This window comes from Ostrinia nubilalis, chromosome 2 (assembly GCF_963855985.1).
Source record: "Ostrinia nubilalis chromosome 2, ilOstNubi1.1, whole genome shotgun sequence".
Lineage (NCBI taxonomy): Eukaryota > Metazoa > Arthropoda > Insecta > Lepidoptera > Crambidae > Ostrinia > Ostrinia nubilalis.
In genome coordinates, this window is record NC_087089.1 from 10,931,428 (window position 1) to 10,947,642 (window position 16,215).

Here is a 16,215-nt window from a genome sequence, read left to right on the forward strand (position 1 = left end):
TAAATTCATACCTACGTACTCGTATAATGAATAATTAGTAACAGGTAAAGTACCAGGGCAACATAACCATAAAGGAGCAATTTTGTGATACATATTTATTTCTCGGGTCAAGCAAGAAGAATTTGATAATAGCTCCTATAAGGTTATGTTATCCTGGTACCTTTTATTTACCGTAGTAAATTCCTTTTTTCCCCACTGCTCAACTAGACTGCTCAACTGCGCAACTGTTCAACTGACTGGTTATATTTCCCATACAAACGGCCCTACTGGAGAAGTTTTGTAATGTAAAAAAAAACTTTATTTTGACTTCATAAAATTAAAATATAGCCTAAAATTAATATTATGTAAATAAAAAAAATTTAAATTATTGATAATCAAGATCTCTTTTTTTTCTCAAGGGCAAACTACTCATTTAAATCATTGTCACACACAACGTGGTAGACGAAATTACCTTTTTATCACATCAAATAACTAAAGTACCAGGACAAAAATAAATAATTATAGTCAAAATGTTAATTTATAAGTGCTATTAATTAATTATTCGTTGTATGTAGGTATGAATTGTTGTTATTTTATTTTTATTTTTAACGATATTTTTATTGCATGTTCAATGAAATCAATTTAGAATTCAAAGAGGTATTCCACAACACTGCACTGGCCGTGTGCACTGTGCGTCCCCTCCCCGCCTGCCGCGCCCGCGCCGGTCCTCGTTTGTCAACTTTACTCCCAGGGGTATCGTGGGTCTGAAGTGTAGTTCTTTAACGAGACCCACGATACCCCTGGTGGTATCGTCGTCGTGGTCTGCAGTGAAAAAAAGGCCTTGTACCTACCTAAGTAGGTATGTAGTACACTTTAATGTCTACCTACCCAAATGACCCCAATGTCAAGCCTAAAGAATTACTATATTAAATACATACTTACCTTGTTGTATCCATCTGTAAGTCCTGTGACCTACTGTTTGTAGAATATTTACCGTTAGGCTAGCATTACCTTAACATTGGGGTCCAAGATTGGGGTATTATCAAGTCTGCAATGACGCAAACTGCAGATTGAACTCTGGCATAACTGAGTAGAAAAGAACCTCACAGACCTCAGTTACAGCATTTCAATATAATAAGTTTACTTACATATAAAATTTATTTTGTTTTCGTTTTAAAATGCAATCATTGCCATGGTGCACACCAACAAAATCTAAACTTTTTTATGGTTTACAAAATATCCCAAGTCTTTCCCGCCAAAAGATTTTTTTGTGCTTGACGCCTTTATTTTTTTTTAACTTAAACTACCAAAAGCAAAGGTCGATGTCAACTTATATTAAATGACATTGTTCCTGTACTCTAACGAAAGACTCGGTCTCAATATACATTAATGTAATTAATTTATATGTATGCATTATTTTATTAGGCGGTAGCTGAATAACATCGCAATAAAATATATTTACAGATATTCTAAATCGATTCCATTGCCCTACTGAATCGATGTTGTTCCTGGCTGAAAAACGCTATACGCCCTGAAAACGTATGCACCGAAAAAGAAAAGTACCGCTGTATCCGGTCGCAACGCTGTAATTAATTAATTTACTCTGCAACTATCTAAGTTAATTGTAAATTAAAATCGTCCTGCTTTATTTTCTTACATTTTAAAAGTATTTTTTCATGTAAAAAGATTCTTTCGGGGTAAATTTCGTAAAAAGAGACTGACACTTGATTTTATTGATTGCATTTTCCCAGGCGAAGTTCGCACAGCGCATGCTCTTGAATCGCTCGGAAAATTCTTGACTGTGCAGCAAGGGGTAAGCTTTTCCTTTATTTTATTGAGAAAAAACTAAATATTAGCCTAATTAATGTTTTCGCATTGTTGTTAGCGATGAGAACATAAAAGTTGCATGTAAAATTATATTTGCAAGGCATTTTCTTCATTTTCACATGTTCACCCTCTGGCTAAAAATTTGCCGGTAGAACATTTTCAAATTACGCAATTTATTAGCAATTTAATGCTAAGAGCGTTTTAAATAACGAATATTCGATAAACTAGTTGAAATAATCAAATGGACAGAAAAACAATACTTTTGACAAACTGGTGAAATTAGAATTCGACGTAGTGCTTTATTTTATTTTGGCCCAAGTAAGCATAACTGTAGATTTATCGAACAAATTGTATTTTCCCATGGTTAATAGTATAGTTAAAAGTCTGACGCTATCAATAGTAGAATGTTATTATTTTGTTGTAAAATATTTCGCGACGACGTTGCCATTTTTAAACTGTAATAGGTACCTACCATAAGGCAAAAGCTAGGAATTCCTGAGCTTGATTGGTGAAGATACAATTCTCAGGCTGGATGGTTACAGTGTAATATTATACAAAGATCGAAACATCTAGGTGCAGACATGCACAAGATGGACGCGCGCCGGGAAGCCCATGTGCGTTGCCGATACATCCATACACAGCATACTGCGACATGTGATTATTCTAATTTTGAAACATGTCTTGCAAATACATCCAAGTGCTCTCGACTTTCTATAGATCAGTCTAATTTAAGAATGAATGCACTGTCGTCTCCTTTGTGATTATTATCATTTATTGAAACAATTGGCTCTGATGCCACCTAAGATCCTTTCATTTTGAGAATATTATAATTTTATTGCGCCGTATTGTGGATACTTGCGTCATATTAGGTACTTTGTTAACTTTGTATTATGTATTGTAGCTATAAATCTTTTGTTTTTGCTTCTTACCTGAGGAGTAAATTAGGATTTTGCTATACTGTATCGATAGGTAATTATGGCGAAGAAGTTTAATGTTCACTTGAGCGATGTAATTTATTGAGGCGTACCTATGAAGAGATTTGTGAAGGCAAGCGTTAGGAATTGTCTATATTTGGAAGGATTAGCTCGCTGTATCGATGTCCGGACGTCCTATGCGCACGCCCGGGCCTGGGCGAACTCTTCTCGGAATATTGGGATTAATTACATCGCAGGTGAACTTTGTCGAAGTGCATCCGATGCGATTCAGGCGTATCGGTACCGGTGAAACAGATTTTCTTGGTGATTTATCACATTTATGGTGGAGTGTTAATTTAAAACAAAATGTTTAATAGACCGGCGTGTTAACGAGAGAAACTTACGCTTATGAATAAAAAGTTCAGTGGATTCGATTTGTTCCGAGCTTCCGTATGATACGCTTTGGTTTGCATAAAAGCTCTTTTAATTTGTGCAGGCGTTCACAAATCAGCTAGATGTAATATTTAGAAATTATTTCGATTGCAAATAAGTTGTTCCTAATGTGAATGGAGATAAAGTCACACTTAAGGACGCGCCCTTAGCCCTTACGCGTAGATTTGGGAATCGAAAGTTTAGTAATAAAATTATGTCGTCTTATCCAGGATTGGTTGATTAGCATCGAGTTCGACACGTGGGCACCATGGGTAAAGAGAAGACTCACATCAACATTGTGGTGATCGGCCACGTAGACTCCGGCAAGTCTACCACCACCGGCCATTTGATCTATAAATGCGGCGGCATTGATAAGCGCACCATTGAGAAGTTCGAGAAGGAGGCCCAGGAGATGGGCAAAGGCTCGTTCAAATATGCTTGGGTACGTAGACAAGAGCAGACAATGACGTCACCGTTTGAACTTTCAAGATCGCGACCTTTTATTTGACCTTTAAAGACTCGAGTTATCTTGCTAATAGGAATAGCAAAAATAAGATAAATCGGTGCCATTATTGAACCGGTCTCACTTTAACAAAAGGATAAGACTCATATAGGTGAAGTTCATTTTTTGTATTCATTCCATAATCATACGGAATGTTTTACCCTTCATCTCAGTCGAAATCCTAATTGTGGGTCGTATTTGAATGACGAACCCCTGTAAGCCACCACTGATGAGAAGTGATTGTGCTTTTCCCATTGAGCTTTTTGACATTGAGGCACCCCTGTTGTATTCTCATTCATCCACTGACTATGGACTTATTGAACAAATAGGTTTTAGGGCTTTAAATTTTTTGGCGGACTTCATTATAGGGTTCACTTGTTGTTTGTAGGTGCTTGACAAGCTAAAAGCTGAACGCGAACGTGGTATAACCATCGACATAGCCTTGTGGAAGTTTGAGACGGCCAAATACTATGTTACTATTATCGACGCGCCCGGCCACAGGGACTTCATCAAGAACATGATTACTGGAACTTCGCAGGTGAGCTCTTGTTTTTATTTTGTTAGTTCTACAATTATTTAGATATATGCTAAGGGGGTGGGCGCCAAATGGATCTATAGTTATTTTGAAACGGCTAGTTGGTTTTTTGAACACATTTCGCACATCAGTCAAGGGCGCGTCGCGACCTTTTTAAGGTAACTGGGAGGGGGCGCCATAATACAATTTTGGCTCGGTTAGAAAATATCGTACGTAGATCCGTGGCTGATGCTAAGATTTGTCGTCATATTCAAGCACTGACAACAGTGCAACAATGATTTTGTGGTTCATTCTCATAATTAACCTATATTGGCAGCCATGGGAGTCACTGCTGAACGCTGCAACAATGTTTTCTTTTGTTTTTAGTTTTTATACTCAAGCGCTAGATTTTTTACATCATTTACTTCGTTGACAAATAAGTAGGTAAGTAGGTACTGTATATTTAATGCTACTAGATAGGTGTACGTGTTAATAAACTTACATCATAGAGGGGCGTCTTCGACGTTATGTATTTATAACTTACATAATTGTATTGTGTAAAAGAAAACTGTTTTCTAGCTGACTGAAGTCACATTGCAACATTCATAATTCACCTAAATTCCCAAAAATGTAAAACGGTAAACATTAGAGTAGTACCTAAATTGTAATAGGCATTTTACACATAAACCGGTTAAAAATGAAAATGTATTTTCATACCTACCTAATCCAAAATTTCATCCAGCTACAATACATAATACATTAGTAACTGTAATCGAAATAAAAATCCTGGACTCCTGACCTGGCACTTCCTCTTCTTTCCTATTAGTGCAGCTAGTTATTTGTGTTTAAAAAAATACTGCTAAAATTGAAATTTAAAAATTAATAAAAAGAAAAAAATTGTCGCACGACTTGGACCTCAATTTCTTTTACTACACCTCATTTAATCTCCTTCACCAAATATCTCTTCTACACCACATTCATTCATGACGCCTTTACTTTCGGAGTTCACATGAGCAACGAATAAAAATCTGGGATTGTTTTAGTGGGTAGTTATAACTTTACCAAACTTCGTTATTCTTCAAGAAAGTCCCACCGTTATCTAATAGCGTCCCTTGTCCACTTAAAAAATACCTAGAGCTTACGTAGGTCTTTTACCTTTCGTAGGCGGACTGTGCCGTGCTGATTGTGGCTGCTGGTACCGGCGAGTTCGAAGCCGGCATCAGCAAGAACGGTCAGACCCGCGAGCACGCCCTGCTGGCATTCACCCTCGGCGTCAAACAGCTCATCGTAGGCGTCAACAAAATGGACTCCACCGAGCCTCCGTACCACGAGGCCAGATATGAGGAAATCAAGAAAGAAGTCTCTTCATACATCAAAAAAATCGGTAAGCCAATTACAGGCTCTTCTATTTACGTTCTAACATTTTACGCTAACGTTATTATTGCGCTTCAATGACGGTGTAGGCAATTTGCCTAATCTGATTTGTTTCTGCTCATTACGGAATTAAGATAAGCCTTGCTCAATCACGCGGTTAAAATGAAGATTACGGCACGTAAACATAGAAATATGCTAATAATGATGTTATGGCTTACTTTTTCTTAAAAACTGAACTTTTACAAGATCACGACTTATCTGGCACACTACTAAGATAGAAGATGGACCCATCAGGCGTTTACCCCTTACGTCTATAAAGTCTGCAGAAGAAAAACTTGCAAAAACCCTAAAGATTTTCAGTTTTCTACTTGATTTAAATCTTTTCAATTGTTACTGTATTCCTAATACAATAGGTACATCTACTGTCTTTACCCATTTATACAGCGTGTAACATTACGTGTGCCTACCTAAGTAGGGTTTCAGGGAAGTAGGTAAATTATAAACATAGCGGATAAAATTGTCATCTAATTGGACATCAGGGTACAACCCGGCGACGGTGGCATTCGTGCCGATCTCGGGCTGGCACGGCGACAACATGCTCGAGCCCTCCGACAAAATGCCCTGGTTCAAGGGCTGGACCATCGACCGCAAGGAGGGCAAAGTCGAGGGCAAGTGTCTCATTGAGGTAAGTAAAAATATTTGCTTTCTGTATCTTCCTAGACCTACATTTTTTTCCCAGGACAAAGCTAGACTTGTACCTACATGTAAACTGGCTTTGTATCATTATATTGGGATTATGTAAAGGTCTATCGAAAATTAGAGCTTATAATTTTTCAGGAGTAAAGCTACCCTGCAACTGCTGATCAGCAGGCCCCTGCTCTTTCCCAATAGGCACTCTGGGCTGCGCTACCGACCTTTGATCCTTAAGTGCCCAGGGCCCCTAGTAAGCCCTGCAGATCAGTTCTCTATTTAGTTAAAGACAAGATTGATGCATCGAAGTTTTAATTTAAGCATGATCATGCATGGAAGGTGCTCATTTTATGAATGGCCCAGGTTTCAATTTGCAAAAAGTACTTAAAATACCCCTGGGACTGCGGGTGTCTATGGGCGACAGATGATAACTTATCATCAGGTGATCTGTCTGCTCGTTTGCCTGTCACTTAAAAAAAACCTAAAGTCCAATAATGTCCAAGTAATCTCTGCTGTACAAGTCGCCTATTGTGTGCAGGCCCTGGACGCTATCCAGCCGCCGTCCCGCCCCACAGAGAAGCCGCTCCGGCTGCCTCTTCAGGACGTGTACAAGATTGGCGGCATAGGCACGGTGCCCGTGGGACGCGTCGAGACCGGCATCCTCAAACCAGGTGGGGAACTTGGAATGACTTGCTTGTAATGCATTTTCGAGTGTAGCTGTATCACAGATATAGAAATACTATATCTGTGAGCTGTATAAATCCAGAATCCTAGCTGTAGAGGTGGTGACTTCGAGAGCTGGCAGATCAGCTCCAACATCAAGAATCAAGATCGACATTCACCTCACCGACTCAATGTTCACAGATTCCTTGGCTCCCTTTTTAAAAGGTCTCAAGATAAAGATAGGTAGGTACTTACCTACATTTGTGTCTGTTGAACTCTGTTGTAGGAAGCCTTGGAAGGTCGAAGTAGGATCAGCTCATTTCAGATTGAGCTTTTTCGTTTCTATCGTTTTCGCTTTGATGATTTTGCAAATAATACCCATATTGGGCATGATCCAGAAAGCGTCTCATAGAGATCGAAAGCGGTGGCATCATGCCATCCATACATCAAATCATAAGTCAACCACTAGTTGAACATCATAAAGCAAAACTATCCCATTTCTTTCACCATTCATCGGGAGTGAAATACCTTGGAAAAAAATTGGTTAATTTTCTAAATACGGTCAAAGCCTCGTATGTGGCGGGCCTCTTCATGTATGCATACAGTTAACTGCCGGGCGGTCAGTCAATGACCCAGTATAACCTTGCGCGTCAAAATATTGCCGCATTAGTTGCAACTTGCACTTGGTTAACACTGCTCTTTCACTTTAACAAACGTTTTTCTACAAAAAGATTACGAAAGAGCTTGCAAACATTGCAAGGACTATAAGTAACTCGTATAGCTAGGAATAGGCGGGTACTTACATAGTTTTGCGCAAGCAAATCCAAAGTGAATAATCTGGATTGGGTGTGGGAGGGAATGGCGAGAGTATTTCTCGCAAAACAGCCTTAGGTACCAATCTGTTATGTGGATAGAGTTAGACTATTTATAATGCCGCCTACGTTGTAAGGTCGTCTTACAATTCCTTATCCTACTGCACAAGTAGAATACCAGTACATTATACTCGTATGAACGAGAGACTTACAAGAAGTCTTGAAAAATATTCAAGATGTAGATAAAAACTTCAAATTCGATTTTACATGTAGTCCAACTTTGTCTCTCATTCAGCAAGTCATCTTCTTATAGATAAAATTCGATAATATTTTACATCAATTTTATTACTAGAGTTTAGGACTTTAGGATGCTTAGTAGGTGGACTATCGAATTGTTCTTGGACGTGGACTTACCTATTCGATTGATCGTACCAATGTTTGTCCAGGCATGGTAGTGGTGTTCGCGCCGGCGGCCATCACCACCGAGGTGAAGTCCGTGGAGATGCACCACGAGGCGCTGCAGGAGGCCATGCCCGGGGATAACGTCGGCTTCAACGTCAAGGTTCTTTTAGACTAGTCTTTTAGACCAACTGTTGTAAAAGTCTTTCAGGGTTACTTACTACGGAGGCCGAGGTTATGAATGGTATCAATCAACGCACACTGAACTTCGCGCGGCCAGAACAGGAGCAGAGATTCCACACATTTTGTGGATTGCACACAATTGCAATGGCATTGTTTGTCGCCCGCTATTTGCCTTTTAGTATCCTCATTGTGCAGGTAGTTACAATTCGATCATTTTGAGACTACCCACTAAACAGGGTGTGAAAAATGTGGGATTCCAAAGATTACTTACTTCGAAAATTATGAACATAATAAAATTTGTTCATGTATGATTAGATATTACACACAACAATATAAAACATTATTTATGATGATATGAAATATCATGATTTGTAAAATGACGCATAAATATCGTCGTATCCATAGAATATCCCATTGATTGTTATTTATGACTTTCCTCATTTGATGAGTCAAGACTACGATATCATTCAAGAATGATGCTGTTGCAATAAAAGGGCTTACCTGATATGGCGGATTAATGGATAAAGGTAGGCTATTTCAAATGTCGCACTTGGTTCTTTGTATTAACCTGATGATACTATCAGATATTTTAATAGTCTGCTTTGCCTTTCTATACAATAGTCAAGAGACTATTTCTGCAACTAAAATAAACCTTCGTAGTGCAACATAAGAATGCAAGTCTGTCCCGTACGTTGACCCGTGTCGTGAGACTGTAATCTTATGGAGGGTTTGCCAACATTAATTTGTTTTTGTGTCTTTTTTATCGTGTTGGACAGAATCACAATTATCGCGTGTTTTGCAGAACGTGTCGGTAAAGGAGTTGCGCCGTGGCTTCGTCGCAGGCGATTCCAAGAATGCTCCGCCTAAGGGCGCATCCGACTTCACTGCACAGGTAAAATACTGGTTACATCATCACACAACCAAAACTTGATTTTATATCTTCCGCAAATTGATTTTGATAATACCTAGTCTGGTTTTGTATGTATTCGTGACAATTCGTGTCATTCTCTCACCTTGAAATGATACCAATGAGAGAGACGTGAGAAGACCAGTTTTTGTTGTTAATTTAAAATTATAAGAAGAGGACATTTTACCTACCATAAAATGCTCTTTTTAACCGCCTCTGTGGTCTAGTGGTAAGACCACCTGCTTCAGACGCAAGAGGTCCCGGGTTCGATTCCCAGTGGGAGCAGATTTTTCTGTTCGGTTTGGTTGGTGGTAGGGCTTGTTCTAAGTCCGCCTGGCTAGCTACCACCATCTTACCTAAGTCTGTCGCCATAACAACTATGTTAACAGCATTGTTGTGTTCCGGCAGTTAGAGGTAAGATAGCCAGTTCCTCTGTGGTTGAGGATTCCGAGTGAAGCTCGTTTCCACTTCGGTCTGATCATCACTTACCATCAGGTGAGATACAGGCCAAGAGCTTCCTCGTTGTGGATAAAAAAAATCATAAAAATACAAGATGAAATAATATAAAATTTAGATTTGACAGGTCGCATTATGGTTCTTAAAATTTCCTAAATAAGTATTGAAATATTCAAATAAAATTTTCTAAACAAGTGTACTAGTTAAAATAATTGATTTAAAACAGTTAATTGATTCATCAACATCATTAAGTACTAGTAGTTTACCTAAGGTATCATTCTACCTAATTAATTTAAAATTTCAACGCTCAATATTGTTGAAATTTAATTAGATAATTAAGCTATTACTGCATGTATACCTAGACCTACTCATAACACTAGTTGGTGCCAACCAATTACACATTTCGTAAAAGTACCTAATTTGTTACCATTCAAGTTAGGAAATGTACTCGTTTGCAAACATATTAATTAACTGGCTACTGGTTTATCTAAGTACCTACTTGTATTCAACAATTACACGCCGTTTAATATTTTGCAATTATGTTCCGGTAGATAAACGTATTTTTAGATAATCATCTTTCGGTTACCAAACCTACAATATTATTCACTTATATAAATCTCAATAATTTTATGGTCTCTACAATTTAGCGGAAATTGATAACTTAGCTGCTTAGTTCCGATTGTTACCTGATAATATTGATATGGAATAATAATATAGGTACCTAAGCTGATATCTTAATAATACTTTAGTTAGAACAAACGACTGATCTTGATCAATACGTAGAATTTAACTTATCTAAAAAAATATGCGGTTTTTATATTAATAAAGACAGGCTAATTGATAGCTAATCATGCAAAAGATTGCCGAATATAGATACGTAGGTACTTAGGAAGGAAGTTTTTGAGACAGAAGAAAACAAAGATAAACCTGAAAGTTTGTCGTCATCAAAGATAAACTATCGTTTGTTATTTAACTTCAACCTTGGTAAAAATACAAGTTACAGACTGTCTGTGTTAAAAGTAAACTTTCTGTTTCCTTGAGTTTTTATATTAATTAGACACGTTAATATTTCTACATGAAGGAAGACCTAGATTCCATTGAACGCAGCATATTCTTGCTCCAGATTAATGGGGGAGGCATAGGGCAAGAAAGGTGAGGGAATGAAATAGTTGCATTGAAAAAAGGATAGACTTTTTCCTTTTCCGTGGATATCACGATTCACGCCCCGTTGAGATTTTAATATTTACGGTCAAACTAATTCTCGCCTCATGTTCCAATGTGTCGGGGTCCAATCGTCCGTTACACAAATTACAAAGAGTTAAACTCGAGTTGAACTCTAGTTTAAATTTAATATGGCAATGTCATTTTAAACCAGTGTTCATCCTGGGTAACTTTTGTAATAAGAAGTTTAAAGTCTAGTACTAAATAGACTGGTCTTTGGCAGGTGATCGTGCTGAACCACCCGGGCCAGATCAGCAACGGCTACACGCCCGTGCTTGACTGCCACACTGCACACATCGCCTGCAAGTTCGCTGAGATCAAGGAGAAGTGCGACCGCCGCACAGGTAACTACGAACTACAGGGAAAAAACATTACGTTTACTAGGTTCATGGTCATGGTCAATGATAGTGCATAAAGCTATGAAGTAGATAGCTAGTTTCGGTCACTTTGCCACCAGTTTAAGGGTTGACGGGCAATTAAATTTTCCACTTGCCTTCTGTTCCCGACAATGAGATCAAAATACATTTTATTCATTTAGCGAAGGAGGCACTGACTTTATGTCCGCATTGTTCGAAAGTTGTTTTGAAGGCTTTCAGTCTATGGACAAGTAGTACTAGGTAGTAATCGCAAAATACATTTTCCTCATTCGTTGCTTATTAAATATTAATAAGTTCAATAGCATCACAAAAGAAAGGTTGCCTTGTAAATTCCTCATACAGTAATTGCATCACACCAGTAAGCGGCGCGGCCTTGTCCGGTGACTCGGTTACGCGCGTCCGCGCTCCGGATGTAGAGGGACTAACGTAACTTCCGCGCGATAGCCCGCGGTTCCCAACTAGTTCATTAGTAAACAATGATAGATATGTAAATGTTCTAGTTGAAAAGCTATTTTTAGATAACCATGCGAAACAAAATTGCAAACCTAATAAGGCTTGGGGCGTAAGTTAACTAAAGGTTGAATACTGATGTTTAATTTCACCGATATAATGCTACGATGACTTTTTAGCTCCCTATTCAGCTCTAATTCAGCCAAGCTGTACAGTAGTCGAAGAAATTTCCGAAGTGCAACCTTATGCATAGGGGAGAGTTCGGTATATTGTACCGCCGGGTAAATTGTACCACCCTCATATTTCGTAAAGTATTTATTGAATGTCTGTAATTGCAACACTCAGCGATACACAACTAAAATCAATTAATATCGGCCATGTGGTTTTTGCCGTGACAACAAACACGTGTGTTTTATTTTGAAAAGTATTTTTTCATTGTTTTCAAGTAACTTTTGACAATACATGTTTAGATTGTAATTTTGTTAAATTTAATCACAGGGTGTTTCTAATATATTATTTAGAAGCGTAAATTAGTGTGGATTACAATTATTTGAAACATATTTCGGTATTTATAAGCTATATTTTTTACCGATTTTTTAAAAGCACAATCACCTAGTCGGCTAAATTGTACCACATCAAGTTGTAGGGAACTTTACCAAAGGATTTTGACATTTTTTTTAGTAAATCATATTTTGAAGTTATAATAGCGTAGTTATGTTTGACTAACAATAAATGAAAGCAAAAGACTGTTAAAGTAGATTAGGTACAAGTGTGCGTTACGATAATTGGAATTACAAAACTTGTACTCAAAATCGTGATAACGTGTAAAACAATATCGATTGTCTATGTTATTAACTACTTTTCCTCTTCGTTTCCTAATTTGTTAAGAATGTATCGTATAATATTTTGCCATAGTTTTTTTAAAGGCTTGAAATTTATTGAAATCCAATTTAGTAACCCTGTGGTACAAATTATCGAACCGGTTGGCTAAATTGGACCGAAGCTCTGAACTCGTACTTTGTTGATTTGTGCTAAATTTACAACAATCATGTTAATTAATACTTATGAAATAGTAAGTTGAATAATGTATCTTTTATTATATACCATGGACATTAGCAAAAACAAAAGAAAACTATGTGTAAAATGGGATTGAAAAAAACTGGTCCAAATTAGCGGACTCTCCCTTATATTTCAACTCTTATACTTACATATTTAGTAAAGCTTAATGCAGATAAAAGCTGACTAACGGCTAACCATTTTGCCTCCGTGCTGCTTGGATTCCTACCAGTTAGAACATTATTCCACATTCCTTCAGCTATGCCATTAATTTCACCTCTATCACACCGCAGGTAAAACCACCGAGGTGGACCCGAAGTCGATAAAGTCCGGCGACGCGGCCATCGTGATGCTGGTGCCGACCAAGGCGCTGTGCGTGGAGTCCTTCCAGGAGTTCCCGCCGCTCGGCCGCTTCGCCGTGCGCGACATGCGCCAGACCGTTGCCGTGGGCGTTATTAAGGTGAGCGTACACCGTAAGATGCTTTCAGGGTAGCTATCAAGGTAAATACGCTTGGTAAGTTCGATGGGACCTTTTTCAGTCCCACGGCTTATAGTCGTCAAATAGCCGAAGATCCACGCGCGACATGCGCCAGACCGTTGCCGTGGGCGTTATTAAGGTGAGCTACCGTAAGATGGTGTCAGGGTTCAGTCTTCGCAGGTCTGGACGGAGCTTGTCAGCTGCTCATAGGCCTCGCCAATAGCCGAAGACCTGTGCGCGACTTGAGCCAGACCATTGCTGTGGGCGTTATTAAGGTGAGCGTACACAGTATAGGATTTCACGCTTCGTAGGTCCAACCGACCCTTGTCAGACTCCTATGACGGTTCATCGTCTGCCCCCTCTCATCGAAGACTCGTACGCGACATGCGCCGGACCATTGCCGTGGGCGTTATTAAGGTGAGCGTACACTGTATTATAATGTTACGGTTTCACGCTTCGTAGGTCCGATCGGGCCTTTTTCTATACCGGCTCATTGTCAGCCCCCACCAATAGCCGAAGACCTGTGCGCTATATGCGCCAGACTGTTGCCGTGGGCGTTATTAAGGTACGGCATACACCGTAAGATGATTTTAGAGTATCACGGCCGTAGTCAGCTCCCTTTTTTTTTTTCGTCGGGAAATGCTTTGCGCACCCACTGGTCTATGGGGACGGCCAGTGGGTTATGTGGGACTCTCTCCGCCTACCCACTAAAACCCGACGGTTTCCACCAGAGCCCAAAGAAATGGAGCCGCGAGTTATTGTCCTGGTTGGACATTCGTCCGCAGCTCCGCCTCAGGTTAGAGGCTCGCTCGGTAACCCCGAATCCCCTCCTCCAGTTGTTTTTATAGAGGTTTTCTCCTCGCGGCCCTGGTACAACGAGACCCCCGGCCCGCCGTAGCGGATTACGGTCTGCTCTATGCCGCTGCTCGGTCAGCTCTGCTGATCAGAGAAGTATCGAGACTACAGAGAGCGGCCCTCCAAAGAATGGGCCCGGGCAAACGCCCCGCCAGCTCCCACCTGTGGGGTTTTTAAAGATGTCCCCTGCATCATGGCCCGGGCAAATGCCTCGACGGCCCCCGGCCCACTCAATTGTGGGTTACGGGTTGCCCGACAGGCCCGCCAAGTTGACGAGACCTGCCGCGCAGGTGAGAAGTTAGCCGCCCGCGTGAACAGACCACGCGGACGTTGCCCAGGGTGCACCACGAGGAGGTCCCTCACATTCGCACCCCGTAGTCAGTACCCTATGCTGACTCATAGTCTGCTTGCCCCCGCCTATGGACAGTCAGAGACCCGCCAGACTAGGCCAGAGCCGGCTCCAAAGTGGATTTAAGCGCCCAGGGGCAACGGGTGCCAAGTACCTATCGCGTTTACCTAACATACGAATAAACCCATACTTAATGTTGTGGGAAAATTAGGTCAGAAAAACAAGTGGGAAAATTAGGTCAGAAAAACAAATGGAGGAAAAACATGTACGGGAAATATTATATAGAGATAGAAAATATTATTAGGTTGTTTCGATTGTTCTGGATTTTCCGCAGATCATTATCATCAAATTTTAGTTAGATGTAGGCTATAGATCCACGTTGGATTCGTAAAGTACTGAGGAATAGCGTTAAAATTAGTAGGTAAATAAGAAAGGGATACCTACCTGCTTATATTGAAATGATTAATTTTCTGTCGCAGAGCGTAACATTCAAGGAGGTAACAACGGGCAAAATCACCAAGGCCGCCGAGAAGGCCCAGAAGAAGAAATAACTATGGGGCACTTTGAAAATAACGAAGCGACCGCTGGCCCCCCCGCGCCGCGCCCCGGCGCCGGGCGGCCCGCGGGCCCGCGCCGCGCCCCGCCCCGCCCGCGACCCCCTAGCCCCCCACAATCGGAGCTTCTTCACTGGTGACATCACGCTCGACCCCGACATAATATGCATTTATCATAGCACGATATTCTTAAAGTTAGTTCGTTTTAGTTACGCTTACGTGTTAAGTTTATGTCTTTGTGATTATTTTAGTCGTAAGTCACTCGCCAAGTTTGAGTTTCCGTACTTGAAAGCTCGTTATGTTTTATTTTTTCATCGAAAGGAGTTCAGGAGGAAAAGTAGTAGTAGAGTCGCTATTGGATTTTTAAACCACTATGCCGCACAGAGTTTGACGACTGTTGGTAGTGTTTTTAAGTCTGATCTTGTAGATTTTCCGGCTTATCGTTTTAGTAGATAGTTAGGTATTGTTTTATCTGTTTTAAATTATTATCGTGATCGTTTTACTTTCATCTTAAGTTTAACTTCAAATAGCAATTGGTTTAGTAAATCGATATCATTGTTTGATGGTAAAGCCTGCTGCATTTTTTAATATTATAAAATAACTTTACTGTAAAATACATTAATCATTTTCTAACTACTGATGTTCCCTTTTTGGAGTGATGTGATATGGAAATTAGGAGAAACACGATAGTACATATTTCTTTCACATTATTCATTTTTTTAATGTTTGATAAAGATAATGTAATGGATAAACATCAGAGTGTAGAAAATGGGGGTAATTGGTTGAGAACCAATTCCCTGTAGTTGAATTAGCAGTATGAGTAAAGCGTTTAAAACGTTTTGATAGAAATTGAAATCTTTGTAAAGCGTAAGTAATGTATTTCTGTTCCTAGTTACAGTAAAAAGTATAATATTATGGATTGTAGTGATTGCGTGTAAGGGTTTAAACTTTCAATATCCAAGAAACGAGCCGCGATATTTTCTCGACGTTAGTAGTTCTTACATACGGAAAACAAACTCAAGACTCATTTTAAGCTAAATGTAACTTTGTAATTTTTTCAATAATTTTGTAAAGACCTTATCCTGATAAACCAATAAAGAAGCTACTGGTACAAATGTATTTTTATTGCTACCTACCAATAACACTTTCTGAAACAGCCAACTTCTCCCAACAACAGATAGGATCACAAATAATTATTATGTCCTCACATAAACTCTTCACAA

General features: G+C 39.5%; 1 protein-coding gene across 6 annotated transcripts; it reads left to right on the forward strand.

Annotated features, from left to right (window-relative positions):
* The first annotated feature begins 1,545 nt into the window (after nt 1-1,545).
* Nucleotides 1,546-16,107, forward strand: LOC135083261 (elongation factor 1-alpha 2). 6 transcript variants are annotated; one of them, XM_063978011.1, is made up of 12 exons: nt 1,546-1,564; nt 1,731-1,792; nt 3,383-3,594; nt 4,043-4,192; nt 5,333-5,552; nt 6,082-6,227; nt 6,771-6,903; nt 8,154-8,269; nt 9,092-9,181; nt 11,097-11,217; nt 13,050-13,216; nt 14,918-16,107. In XM_063978011.1, the coding sequence occupies exons 3-12, from the start codon at nt 3,421-3,423 to the stop codon at nt 14,987-14,989; spliced, it is 1,389 nt and encodes a 462-aa protein (XP_063834081.1). In that variant the 5' UTR covers nt 1,546-1,564; nt 1,731-1,792; nt 3,383-3,420; the 3' UTR covers nt 14,990-16,107. The 6 variants fall into 6 exon arrangements, with proteins under 6 accessions (XP_063834081.1, XP_063834074.1, XP_063834107.1 ...); XM_063978004.1 differs by lacking the exon at nt 1,546-1,564 and having other exon boundaries at nt 1,610-1,792; XM_063978037.1 differs by lacking the exons at nt 1,546-1,564; nt 1,731-1,792 and adding an exon at nt 2,656-2,675.
* Nucleotides 16,108-16,215: the final 108 nt, after the last annotated feature.

Excerpts from the sequence above, each read along its gene's own strand:
- LOC135083261 (XM_063978011.1), top strand. The coding sequence starts at position 3,421 with ATGGGTAAAGAGAAGACTCACATCAACATTGTGGTGATCGGCCACGTA. Across the intron at positions 4,193-5,332 it reads TGATTACTGGAACTTCGCAG|GCGGACTGTGCCGTGCTGAT; the intron begins GTGAGCTCTTGT and ends TACCTTTCGTAG. Across the intron at positions 9,182-11,096 it reads CATCCGACTTCACTGCACAG|GTGATCGTGCTGAACCACCC; the intron begins GTAAAATACTGG and ends GGTCTTTGGCAG.